Source organism: Coregonus lavaretus, assembly GCF_964263955.1.
Source record: "Coregonus lavaretus genome assembly, chromosome: 25".
Classification (NCBI taxonomy): domain Eukaryota; kingdom Metazoa; phylum Chordata; class Actinopteri; order Salmoniformes; family Salmonidae; genus Coregonus; species Coregonus lavaretus.
In genome coordinates this window covers 28,054,932-28,069,204 of record NC_140012.1, presented here as the reverse complement: position 1 = coordinate 28,069,204, position 14,273 = coordinate 28,054,932, and the positions used below count along the sequence as shown (strand labels likewise).

The 14,273-nt window shown below is 42.1% G+C and overlaps 1 protein-coding gene across 1 annotated transcript; it reads left to right on the top strand.

Annotated features, from left to right (window-relative positions):
- Positions 1–2,409: 2,409 nt before the first annotated feature.
- LOC311101067 (peripheral myelin protein 22-like) lies at positions 2,410–12,629 on the top strand. The gene is made up of 5 exons (XM_084142112.1): positions 2,410–2,528; positions 3,445–3,536; positions 3,775–3,868; positions 9,358–9,498; positions 10,612–12,629. Exons 2-5 carry the CDS (start codon positions 3,459–3,461, stop codon positions 10,770–10,772), a joined length of 474 nt encoding a protein of 157 aa, XP_083998238.1. The 5' UTR covers positions 2,410–2,528; positions 3,445–3,458; the 3' UTR covers positions 10,773–12,629.
- Positions 12,630–14,273: the final 1,644 nt, after the last annotated feature.

Below are 14,273 nucleotides of genomic sequence, written 5' to 3'. Positions count from 1 at the left end.
ATGCAGTGTGATGGGGTGAGTCACTCATGGGGCAGACCACACTGTATGCTATGGCTAGTATCCAGCGGGAGGGAGAGGGACCCCCACTCTTGGAACCAACAATGTTTGTGTACCTCATTGCCCAGACAACGCTGCAGCAGGATGAATGACTGACTGACTGGAAGGAGACACCTCAGTATTTATTCAGTTTGGAGCACATCCAACATACCTTACTGTATACAGTATACTGTACATGGTACATCCACCCTGACCCCCTCTCAGATTCAACATGAGATAAATTATGAAGTGGATTAAAGGTGGATTAAAGTTTAAAGGCAAACAATATACCGTACCAGTCAAAGGTTTGGACACACCTACTCATTCAAGGGTTTTTCTTTATTTTTACTATTTTGTACATTGCAGAATAATAGTGAAGACATCAAAACTATGAAATAACACATATGGAATCATGTAGTATCCAAAAAAAGTGTTAAACAGATCAAAATATATTTCATATTTTTGATTCTTCAAATTAGCCACCCTTTGCCTTGATGACATCTTTGCACACTCTTGGCATTCTGTCAACCAGCTTCACCTGGAGTGCTTTTCCAACAGCCTTGAAGGAGTTCCCACATATGCTGAGCACATGTTGACTGCTTTTCCTTCACTCTGCGGTCCAACTCATCCCAAACCATCTCAATTGGGTTGAGGTTAGGTGATTGTGGAGGCCAGGTCATCTGATGCAGCACTCCATCACTCTCCTACTTGGTCAAATAGCCAACACCTGTTGTATTCAATTGGGTTAAGGCCGGGTGATTGTGGAGGCCAGGTCATCTGATGCAGCACTCTCCTTCTTGGTCAAATAGCCCTTACACAGCCTGGAGGTGTGTTGGGTCATTGTCCTGTTGAAAAACAAATGATAGTCCCACTAAGCGCAAACCAGATGGGACTGTGTATCGCTGCAGAATGCTGTGGTAGCCATGCTGGTTAAGTGTGCCTTGAATTCTAAATAAATCACCAACAGTGTCACCAGCAAAGCACCCGCACACCATCACACCTCCTCCTCCATGCTTCACAGTGGAAACTACATATGCGGAAATCATCCGTTCACCTACTCTGTGTCTCACAAAGACACGTCAGTTGGAACCAAAAATCTCAAATTTGGACTCATCAGACCAAAGGACAGATTTCCACCAGTCTAATGTCCACTGCTCGTGTTTCTTGGCCCAAGCAAGTCTCTTCTTCTTATTGGTGTCCTTTAGTAGTGGTTTCTTTGCAGCAATTCGACCATGAAGGCCAGCTTCACGCAGTCTCCTCTGAACAGTTGATGTTGAGATGTGTCTGTTACTTGAACTCTGTGAAGCATTTATTTGGGCTGCAATTTCTGAGGCTGGTAACTCTAATGAACTTATCCTCTGCAGCAGAGGTAACTCTGGGTCTTCCTTTCCTGTGGCGGTCCTCATGAGAGCCAGTTTCATCATAGCGCTTGAGGATTTTTGCGACTGCGCTTAAAGAAACTTTCAAAGTTCTTGACATTTTCCGGATTGACTGACCTTCATGTCTTAAAGATGGACTGTCATTTATCTTTGCTTATTTGAGCTGTTCTTGCCATAATATGGACTTGGTCTTTTACCAAATAGGGCTATCTTCTGTATACCACCCCTACCTTGTCACAACACAACTGATTTGCTCAAACGCATTAAGGAAATAAATTCCACAAATTAACTTTTAACAAGGCACACCAGTTAATTGAAATGCATTCCAGGTGACTACCTCATGAAGCTGGTTGAGAGAATGCCAAGAGTGTGCAAAGTTGTCATCAAGGCAAAGGGTGGCTACTTTGAAGAATCTCAAATATAAAATATATTTTTATTTGTTTAACACTGTTTTGGTTACTACATGATTCCATATGTGTTCATGATTCCAAATGTGTTATTTATAGTTTTGATGTCTTCACTATTATTCTACAATGTAGAAAACAGTAAAAATAAAGAAAAACCCTTGAATGAGTAGGTGTGTCCAAACATTTGATTGGTACTGTAGCTAAGAACATAATTGACATTTAAAAAAATCTGTGTTCATATTTGGATTTGATTTTATTCTACACAATATATCACAGATCAATATTGAGTGAAGTCATCAATTTAAATTCAACTATATAAATGTAAATACTATTTCCACAATATTTCAATCATAAGTCTAAAGAATTATATCCAGAGAGATGAATAAAATCCATGAATAAAGCTCATTATGTGTTGTTCATGGTATCCAGGATAAACAAACAATTACTTATTTTAAAGTACACAGAGTGAGTAACTTAAAAGCGGCTTTCCTAGCTGGCTCCCTGACGTAGCGACGCACCGATGGGCGTTGTTCTTCCATAATGAGATACTTTATAAGTGCAGTGCTGCCACTGACGTCAATCTAGCCAGAAGGACTTGTGACCCGTGGACTACAGTTTTTGGACTCTTTGGGGAAACTTGCTTTTTACGATTTTCGGCTGAAAACCGTTTTTTTTTTTTTATATAGTCACTCCGCAGTCGCACTAAGTAAGTTGACTTTGTTTCCAATTGTGGTCAATTTATTCGCTAGATTAATGCGTATGAAATATGTGTCACGCACGGAACACCAAAACCAATCGGGCTTTCAGGGGAGCGGCTTGGTTTCTTTTTCTAGTAGCTATAACTTCCATAAAAACCTGGTTGACGGATGATTGTCTTCATTTTACTTCTCGACTATTAGTGTGTCGACATACAATAGTCTTTTCCATTCTATTATGTGTGATATTTTTGCTAGATAGTTGAAGTAGAATTCTGTTTATTTATAATTCATGCGCACTTATTGAGAATATGCACGCAACCAATACAAACAAACTGGCATGATTCATTTATGAAGTGTCCTACACACATGCTGTTGATAATGGACACTGGTCTCTGTGTGGTTTAGTAGAACATGTTTTAGTTCCAACTGGATCTGCAGTGTTGTGTGAAAGTTGGTATGTTCTAATCTAGATTGATTTGTTTATTATGCTACATGTATGGAGAAAACAACATATTGGCATGCCTTTTTATGTTTTTTTCTCATACAAGGATGCAGGGAAACATACTAAGTGTGTGATTAATGATTTAGTAATGACAGACTACACACACAATATTTTAGGTAGTATGCACTTGTTCATTTCAAGTGGACAAACATAAGTGTCTATTCAATTTTCAACATGAAAAATGATATCTTCAGCTTATTAAAAGTTGAATATGAGCTGGACATAAACACTTTCTCTTTTAGAACACTACTGATAGACATTTCTTGGTGCAGATCAAGTTTCAGAGTAGGCGCGGTTCTGTTCTGAGTTGAGAGCGGGGTACTGCAAATCCTGCAATGACACACCCATGTCCCAGTCCCATAGAACTGGAGAGAGACTGAGACCTTCACAAACTAAAGGTGTCCCTTTCTTTTATCATTTAGCTCCTTCTGACAAGATGCTGCTCCTTCTACTGGGAATTGTCATCCTGCATGTCGCAGCCCTAGTCCTCCTGTTTGTGTCAACAATTGTCAGCGTAAGTAAACCATCTTTATCAATGAATTATCTGATCATCAATAATCCATTATTGCTTATCTCATTTACAATAATCATTCCAAACATACTTTTTTTTTATACATTAACCAATAGCCTATTGTATTTGAAAATCAATAGTTTGTTTTAATTCATTGACATCTCTGCTATCTGTAAAGGTGTTTTCTATCAGGTTTCAGTGTTCTCTTGTTAGTAGCAGCACTGTGTTGTTTATCCTCTAGGCCTGGGCAACCGGGTCCACAAGCAGCTCAGACCTCTGGAATAACTGCTCTACAACCAATGGAGGATACCACTGTGAGCCGGCCAACACTGGAGGTAAGATACAGTACAGACTGACTTTGTACATCTGCCGCTGTGGCTTGTTTTTTTTTTCAGCAAGTCACAGTCGTTCTGTCTCATTCTGCATGATGATGATGCTGATGAAGCCTCCTCTTGTCCAATAGTAAACTTATTTTGAAAGGATATACTGTAGATATGTATTTCTAGACTCTGTAAATTGGGTAGTCTGATATTTGACATCAAGCTGGGTGTTGATTCTTCTGGGGTGTGTCTTGAGAATAAGTTCAGCACTGTTGGTTGACCGAAAGATCGTAGACAGTAAGACATGGAAAGACCAGAACTGTGATTAACTATAACTGTCTTAAACCCTGAAAGCCCACCCACTCACTCTCTAGTTTACCGTGCTGCTGAAGGGCGTGTCAGGCGCCACTGTGACTCTACTGCCATCTAGGGGTGAGGATGTGAACCTACAGCTTAGAGTTCCCACTGTTCATAGGCTCTCCTCTGTATAAATAGTCATGGTGTGATGTCCATATTCAAGCCCCATGTTTGGGAGGCCGTAGTGGTGGGATGAAGGTTTAGGGTGGCGTAGGTGTAGGGTGGGGCTTTGTAGGGTATTTCAAGTGTTCGATCTGGGGAGGTGTGTGTGCAGCAGACATGGTGGCCTTGGACCACCCCATGTAGAACATAGTGTGCTGACAGCCCTGGTCACGCCCATGTATCAGATTGTGTGTACAGCGAGATCATTAACTAAACGAGAGACCTAGCAGCTGTGTGTGTGTTTGTGTCTATGAGACAGATTTAGACCAAAGCCAACAGTGGTTGGAGGGAAAGACTGCAACAAGATTGCAACAATACCATATTAAACGAGAAAAGTTATAAATGTACCCTACATGACCAAAAGTATGTGGACACCTGCTCGTCGAACATCTCATTCCAAAATCATGGTCATTAATATTGGTTCCATTCAGCCACGAGCATTGGTGGGGTCAGGCACTGATATTGGGCGATTAGGTCTGGCTCGCAGTCGGCGTTCCAATTCATCCCAAAGGTGTTCGATGGGGTTGAGGTCAGGGCTCTGAGCAGGCCAGTCAAGGTCTTCCACACCGATCTCGACAAATCATTTCTGTATGGACTTCGCTTTGTGCATGGGGGCATTGTCATCCTGAAACAGGAAAGGGCCTTCCCCAAACTGTTGATACAAAGTTGGAAGCACATAATCATCTAGAAAGTCATTGTATGCTGTAGCTTTAAGATTTCCCTTCACTGGAACTAAGGGGCCTAGCCCGAACCATGAAAAACAGCCCCAGACCATTATTCCTCCTCCACCAAACTTTACAGTTGGCACAATGCATTTGGGCAGGTAGCGTTCTCCTGGCATCCACCAAACCCAGATTTGTCCATCGGACTGCCAGATGGTGAAGCGTGATTCATCACTCCAGAGAACACGTTTCCACTGCTCCAGAGTCCAATGGTGGCGAGCTTTACACCACTCCAGCCGATGCTTGGCATTGCGCATGGTGATCTTAGGCTTGTGTGCGGCTGCTCGGCTATGGAAACTCCCTGACGTTGCTTCCAGAGGCAGTTGCTTCCAGAGGCAGTTGCTTCCAGAGGCAGTTGCTTCCAGAGGCAGTTGCTTCCAGAGGCAGTTGCTTCCAGAGGCAGTTGCTTCCAGAGGCAGTTTGGAACTCGGTAGTGAGTGTTGCAAGCGAGGACAGACAATTTTTACGCGCTACGCGCTTCAGCACTCGCCGGTCCCATTCTTTGAGCTTGTGTGGGCTACCACTTCGCTGCTGTGCCGTTGTTGCTCCTAGACGTTTCCACTTCATATTAACAACACTTACAGTTGACCGGGGCTGCTCTAGCAGGGCAGAAATTTGACAAACTGGCATTTTGGAAAGGTGGCATCCTATGACAGTGCCACGTTGAAAGTCACTGAGCTCTTCAGTAAGGCCATTCTACTGCCAAAGTTTGACTATGGCGATTGCATGGCTGTGTGCTTGATTTTATACACCTGTCAGCAACGGGTGTGGCTGAAATAGCCGAATCCACTAATTTGAAGGTGTGTCCACATACTTTTGTTTATATATACTGTATTTGCAGTAGAATATCTTACCATTTCCGGAAACATGATTCTAGAGGCACTGTAATACTATAGAACTTGTGTTCAATAGCTTAATGTATTGCCTTAGAGACCCAGTACTACAGTACTAACTGCAGTAGCCTCGAGCCCAACAGTCCGTAGCTAGCTGCCTGGTGATGTCATGTGTCTAGAATGTGCAGGTGGGTCTTGGGCCCCGGTGTGTGTTGTCAATGAGACAGGCAGCAGAGCCAACAGCGGGCCCAAGTTCTCTCTCTTTCTCTTTCTCTCTCTCTCTCTCTCTGCCAGCTGGATTCATGGAACAGCCTGTTTGTTTGATTTGCTGTGCACTGTGTTTGTATAGGGAGGCACGTGTGTGTGTGTGTGTGTGTTAGTGTGTGTGTTCTGTTACGAGGGATCAAGGGGAAGATAGTGGAATCTGTACTCAAGTGCACGGGCGCAGCCTGGCCCAGTCAATCAGTAGTGCTCAAAGGCCCCTGGAGTGCTTTGCAGCGCAATCAGTACATCTGGCATGCCTGGACTGGGAGAGCTAAACATGAGGACAGAGTATACTGAGTATACATGAGGCTCAGTATACTGAGAGGGCGGGATGGTGGTGGAGGCACGACCGACGGTCACACCCACTGGGTGGCCTTTTTATTTTTAATCTTGCTATTAGGACTTAAGTTATGTAGTTACGCATAGTTTATATTGGGGATTGGTTTATGTTTTGTCAATGTTGTTCACACTTGACCTGACTTTGCCCCTGAAATGGGAATCCAGTCTTAGTTTGTATCACAAATTAGAGTTAAGCAAAGTCCACACCAGGGATGCTCCTTACTGTATGTTACAGTTATTACATGTCATGGAAACACAACAGCTGGGATGATCTCTACTGTAGCCACAAGCTAGCCGTACCTTCAGGCTCTGATCAGTCCCTACACCCAAACGAGGGCATTGCGTTCATCCACCTCTGGCCTGCTGGCTCCCCCTCCTCTGCGGAAGCATAGTTCCCGCTCAGCCCAGTCAAAACTGTTCGCTGCTCTGGCACCCCAATGGTGGAACAAGCTCCCTCACGACGCCAGGACAGCGGAGTCACTCACCACCTTCCGGAGACATTTGAAACCCCACCTCTTTAAGGAATACCTGGGATAGGATAAAGTAATCCTTCTACCCCCCCAATCCGAATGCATTGTACAGCCAAGTTATCGTTACTTATTGTGTATTTATTAGGGCTGTCCCCGACCCCCAACAAATCTTGGTCAACCGAGAGTCGTCTGTTCTTTCGACTAATCGATTGGCCAACATTTTTCAACGTGTATCTTTTTTCCATATATTGACACATCCTATGTGTTTTAATCAAATCAATTATATTCACTGAGCTTGTCTGATGCGTTAAGCACACTGTTTAATTAAATAATTAAGACACATATGACTAGAGGGACTCCGACCAGCATTTTATTTGATTGTGCTAGGCCGGGCTCAGACTTGCTGCACTGTGTTAAAAAAAAAAAGACAGCGTGTGACTCCCTGCTGCAGCGACCACCACAGAACATCAAAGTGTTTATCGCACTGTCCGTGTTGCTGAAGCTGCAACATAAGTACAGCCATTGATGACTGAAAAGTTCTGTCATTATGGGGTATTGTGTGTAGATTGATGAGGGGGAAAAAAAAAACGATTTAATCAATTCGGCTGTAACGTAACAAAATGTGGAAAAAGTCAGTCTGAATACTTTCCGAAGGCACTGTATATTGCAGAACAACAAAGGATAATGTAACATCATATCATGTTCAGGCCTATACATTCCAGTATTATCGTTATGAGAGCTGTTTTGTATTGGTTTTGTGTAACACTTTCGTGGATATAAATAGTGTTTGTCGTATTGCTGTACAGTGGATGGGTTCAATAATAGTGTTGTTTGCTATTTCTTCTGTCATATATCCTATCTAGTGTGCTCTGCTCTGGGGTGAGTGCAGCATGGGGACAGACAGAATTGTCTTTCTGGGTAACCTGACTCTTTGATGGCCTCATCGAATCCATCAAACCCTGTTGTCATTTCCCCAAACCTCTCATGAGAAGATGCATTAGTTTCCTGGAAAACTACGGGTGCATCATGGGAGATTTATAAACAATCTACAAAGGGATGTCAACCGACGAAACGTATGAATTAGTAATGTGTTTGCGGACTGAGTACTTTTGCTGGTGGTGTTTGTGGTCACGCAAGGTCGCCACAAAGCCAACTGTCTCCTTACTTCAACATTATTTACGCATCTACTTCTTAGCCACATTCATTCATTAAGGTTTCTTAACCAGTGATGCTAAGGCAGCCTGAGCAGGGCCTCCAAACCACTGGATTCGTGATTTAATTAAATTCCTGTAAAACAAGCATGCACAGTAAGTTTGGTACCTGACAGATTACTCCAAACTCAAATACTGAGACATGGAGGATGCATGATATGTACTGAGACTGGAACCTTCTCCTCCTACTTGACTATGGTCCAGTGTCTTTTGTATCCTATGGGGGCATGCAGGTCTGTTTTGGATCTGTAGAGGTAAAGCTCCAGCAGAAAACATGTTGCATGGGTAGCGTCAGCCACCAAAAGGGGACCGCAGCAGACAGCTAAACATGAGATGAGAGGGAGAGAGATGTGTGAGGAATGGCTTCAGAGAGGGATATAGCTAGGGAGCTGGCTTAGGAAACCTGAGAGTGGATGCAAACTGCATTCATGACCCTCAGACAAGAAATAGACCCGCTTGGAAGTCCAGGCATTCCAGACGTAGATAGCGCTACAAACACAGCACTAACACACACAGAGTGGTGGGGGGATATGTCTCAAAGTCCCTGTCTGTCAATACAGGTTACTATAATGGGTTAACAGGGCTTTCTGTAAGCTGGCCTTGGAACAGTGGTAGGTAGCCGGATGATCAAAGTGTTAGGGGCCTCTCTGTATTATTGAGTACGCTACAATACTTTCATGAACAGAATACCTATGTAGGTACCATTATTGTAAATCCATTAAAGATTCCAGGCAACTAAACAAGACTCATTCCCTGTCTGGCCAGACCAAAACATTTAGCTGATGAACAATTCCAGAGTTCCAGTCTCATAAAAGTGGTTGCTTTAGTGTTGCAACCTCGGCATGATTCGGTTACCATGTTGTATAAAAAGTTAAGTTGATGTATAGAAGTGAGTCTAATGAGTCCATGTCCATGTTCAGCCAATTCATATCCATGTACTGTATAGTCCATGTATCCTGTGTGGTCCTCTGTAGCTCAGTTGGTAGAGCATGTCTCTTGCAACACCAGGATAGTGCGTTCACGACCAACCATATGTAAAAAATGTATGCACACATTACTGTAAGTCACTTTGGATAAAAGCATCTGCTAAATGGTATATATTATTATGTATAATTGACTGACAATCTCCCTCTCTCTTCCCTGCAGAGTGGATCCAGGCAGTGCAGGCCCTGATGATCCTGTCCATCATCTTCAGCTTCATCTCTCTCTTCCTGTTCTTCTGTCAGCTCTTCACCCTGCAGAAGGGAGGACGCTTCTTCGTCACCGGAGTCTTCCAGATCCTCGCCAGTGAGTACCCATTTTGTCATCCAGAAAAACTAAACTGAAACAGAGACATATTCAGAATTTTACACTACACTCTTAGAAGTATAGGTGCCTGGAAGAACCTGAAAAGGTTATTTGAGGAACCCCTGTGTAAAGGTTCAAACCAGAACCTTTTTGTGATTGGAGGGGTTAAATTTTTAACCTTTGTTGTATATTGGAGAGGTGACAGCCTATCAGATAGGAGGTGTGGCTTATTGGAGGCATAGCTTTCAGATAGTTATTTTTGGTCATACATTAGCATAAATGTCGTTCCTGTTCATCATGTTAAGTTTGTACTCTGCAAATTTAAAATGTTCCTTGAATGCATATTACATATTCTAATATGATGTCATTGCTGATTACATATAGTAATAAAGTGGTAACTATTCCAACTTTGGGATTTGCATATGCTCTTGAGGAACTCAAACACCTGTGTTAGCCTCATTGAAACTACAAAACTATCCATGTTCAACCTTAGCATGCAGTGACAACAGAACAGATGAACTGGAATGACATTTACTCTAACGGGTGACCAAAGAAAGATATATTTTATAGCCACGCTCCTACTAAGCCACGCCTTTACTCCAGGGTTCCTCCTAGAACCCATTGCTACAATACGGGTTTATCCTTTGTTTATTGTATTCCATGCCCTTTGGCTATGGATAGACACCTCTTCTAGTCTATTGTGTCAAAGGACTGCCAATGTCAAACCTCCCAGGTTGGCACTGTAGACCATGCCAGTGGGCACAGAGACAATCACACAAGTGGAAATGGCAAGACAGGCAATGTAGGGGGTGAACAACTAAACATCAACAAAGAGACAATGCCATGACATGCCACTTCACAGTGGGCAGGGTTGGGGAACTTGGAATTAGGCCAAGGTTATAGATGAGGAAGCGACAGAGGCCTGTTTATGGTTAAATAGCCACCATCTCCCCCAATGCTGCCCAGCAGGGTTCATAGTAGGACACATAAAAAAAAAATGCACAGATTGTGATGATGACATGACACACAATAATTTCATCTTCAGGTTCAAATGGAATTAACTGTATTGTAAATTATGTAAACATTTCCTCCCCTCATCCTCTCCTCTTCCAGGTCTGTTTGTGATGAGTGGAGCAGTGATCTACACAGTGATGAGTCCGCAGTGGGTGCCTGCAATGGAGGCCTTCGGCTGGGCTTATATCCTGGCCTGGGTGGCCTTCCCTCTGGCCCTGATCAGCGGACTCATCTACGTCATCTTGAGAAAACGGGAATGAGGCCCGTGTCCCCTAACCTCCACCCCTCCCTCAGCATTAACAATCCCCCCTAGGAGACTAAACTCAGAAGCTTGAGGACCGGTATACCTTACTGGGTCACAAGGCTGCTTCACCTAGGTCCGCACCGCAACCTAGGGGTAACACCAAAAACACAACCACCCAAAATGACATGATGAAACAACCAATACTGTCAGATGTATATAGTATCTATGGTTTAAAACCTATTTATAACACGTTTTACATATATGTACATAGTATTGTTGTGTTGCTCCATTGACAAAAATATTCTTATGCGCTTCGTTTTAGCTGATAAAGTGCCTAAATATTTGTTTGTAATTATGAAATAATTAGACGCTGTGTTTGTTTTTCTCTCTCTGTAAACCACCAAAAAATGAATAAAAAAGTTTTTGAACTATTTTAACCAAAGTGCATGTATAAAATATAGAGCTAGAAAGAATGTATAACTGAGCTTGCTTTACAAAAACTAAAAGTGGTAACATCCAAATTATGCTTGTTAAAGGGATTCTCCGGTACTTTTGTATACTTTTTAGCCATTAGTTTTAAAAGTAGAGCTCAAGATCCAAAAGTGGTCCCGGAAATTGCGTACCATGACACATATATGCAGATATGTGCACATGTCACTGCTCTCTCTCATGCTCTGCTGTGTGTGCATCATGTGCCTCTTCTTAGCAGTCACAACTTTGGCGAGGGGCTGAAGCTCATTGGTTGATCTCAAATAGCTAGGGGCTGGCTCACATGGGAGAAATGACAGGAAAAATGGCAAAGCACAGCTTCAAGAAAAAGTTTATTCAAACTAGGGATTTCGTGGCTAATTGAGGTAAGACAGTAATTCTGAAGTATACATTGACACATCCAGCCCAAAGCGGGAGGTTTTAAAAAAGACTTAGTAGTTGCCAATGTTCCGGAGCATGTCTTTAACCATTAAAATGTTGGTTTGGTTATTATTTCTGTTTGTAAAATGACAAGTTTAAAAATTATTTTTTTATTTTCAACAAAGATGGTGCTATGTATTTACCATTCCTATTACTGATAGCCATTTTGCAATCATTTACAGTCAAATGACTTGACTTATGCCATGAAGTAACTAGGACGTCAGGGTGAGAAGTAGACTCCATTGTAATGTTCATGTACCTAACTGCTTATGTGTATAGAGAAGGCTATTCCATTTCATTTTGAGTTGTCTAAATAAAATCTTTGAAACAATCAGTTTTGATTGTTCGGCTACAAGGAGTATTGGTGTTGGAGCGATGTAGCATTCGTTTATTTTGTTGGAATGCCATTTGGAATGTCAGTATTAGAACATCCTGCCATTGTTCCATTTGCATTACTCAAACTGTTTTAGGATGGAGAATGTGAGCTAAATAGCATTAGCAGTGACTAAGTGTGGTCTTTTCTCTCTTTGTTGTAAGGCCATGCCATGTTGATTTGTTGTGTTTGTGTTTATAGCATATGTACGACCAGTAAACACACTAGAACCTGCCTCTTGGACGGAGTACTGTAACAACTAGTAGGGCATTGCAGCCATATCCAAATTGATTTAAGTTTTTATATCTGATAACATTATAGAGATATTTCAATGTTAAAGAAGGTCAAGCTCTGAGGCAGCCTACTCAAACCTGATCAAGGCAGAATAGAGGACATGACTTTTAGTATTAGCTTTGTCATGTGGGAGAAAATGGACAGCGAGGTTTGCATACAAATGTTCTGTTTCACATACTTGAAGTTTGACAAGCTGCAGTCTCTGTGGAAAACATTGTTGATATCATGTTAATAATAATATATCCATGACTATCTAGTGTGCAGACTGATTCAATAAAACAAACCAAAATGAAAACAGCTCCTACCTACGGGGATTTCTATATATTTCAGTACTCATACTGTATGTTGTGTATTCTTCCTCATCACAGGATACAACTAACTCTTACCCCATTAGACCAATAAATTGTATAATGTTGAACTCTGTAACTATTTAGCCATTTACAGTGTTAATAGCTATGTTGTTTAAAAGTCTAATGTCTGCCTTGAAGAATTATGGTAAACTACTGAAGAGAGGAAGTGAAAGGTACAGTACATGAAAGAGTGTAAAGTGGAATCCCTGCCAATGTTAACTGTATTTGGTTGGTCTTAAATAACTGTGTGCTATTAAAGAGAATGCAAATTCTGAGCTCTCCCTCTCTCTGTGGCCATGATGTACTGATACCTGCACTAGGGGCTCGATTCAATCTGTATTGCCGAAGTCCAGCGCTACAGCGCACTTTAAATTGAAAGGTAATTGCCGATTGAGCCGACATATGCAGCGTTTACCGTGAATGCGGTCTGTGCGGGAACATTGCCTTTAAATGTATATTGCGCTGTAGCGCAGGTCTTCAGCACTACGGATTGAATCCAGCCCTAGCTCTGCATACACAGACTCAGACCTACATTTTCTGTACATCTCATTATTTAACATGGGTATCTATGCTTTATGTCATTGGTTTAAACACACCTTCTGTGCCCATACCGGGGCAGTCTGTCTGTAGCATGTGGGCTACTGTAACTCAAGGTGCCTGGTCATGTGACTGCAGCAGCAGCAGCTATGTGACTAGTGTTAAACATGGTGGCACGAGGGGTGACCCAGCAATGCCAGTCTTTCTTGGCATGCAGCTAGTGTTTCTCTGTCAGCAACCTGTCAAGAGAACCATGGCTCTCTCCCAGAAGCTTGGCTGGTGCGTAAAACCCGCGAATTCAGACAAACAAAAAGGTGTACTAGGTTTGCACTCAAAAAGATATCGCATAAAGCTTACTTCATAATTCGTTTTTACAGCCTTACACACTGAAGAAGGGAAGGCCGTAAAGCCGGAACGTCTGTGTACGCTATCCCTGATGCAGTGAAAAATATTTGTTTATAGAATAATGAAGTAAGCTTTATGCAACATCTTTTTGAGTGCGAACCCATTAAATCTTTCTGTTTGTCTGTCAGCAACCTGCCCAGTACACAACACTGTCATCAGCATAGTGAGAGAGAGAGAGAGAGAGAGAGAGAGAGACAGAGATGCAGAAAGAAAAGGACTCAGATAAGATACAGTATGATCACTGTTGGCTAGCATTTGTCCTTAAACTGCAGATGAGAATTAGCTCTGTAGCTACAATCTGTTCCACATGGTCCTGTCAAATAAATACAATCTTGTGAGAGAGAAACAAGCTGAGTTGTCAGGATTAAAATAACATCTAAACAGATACAGATGTAGGATCTTAATTTGATCACTTTTTAGTTGCAGGAAATGTCCTGCATAGCAGAACATGCAAACTTGTAGAGTATTCAAGGTTTAAAAATGCTTCTAAAGTTTGTAATTTAGTCTTTAAAATGTCAACCTCAATAAAAATGTCCATTCATTATAGTCCACACAATAATTCACATTTCCTGTTGCTGCAATATTATTTTCCTGCTGTGAGAAACTGGTCAAATTAAGACCCTACATCTGTATGTATTCAGTATAGCTG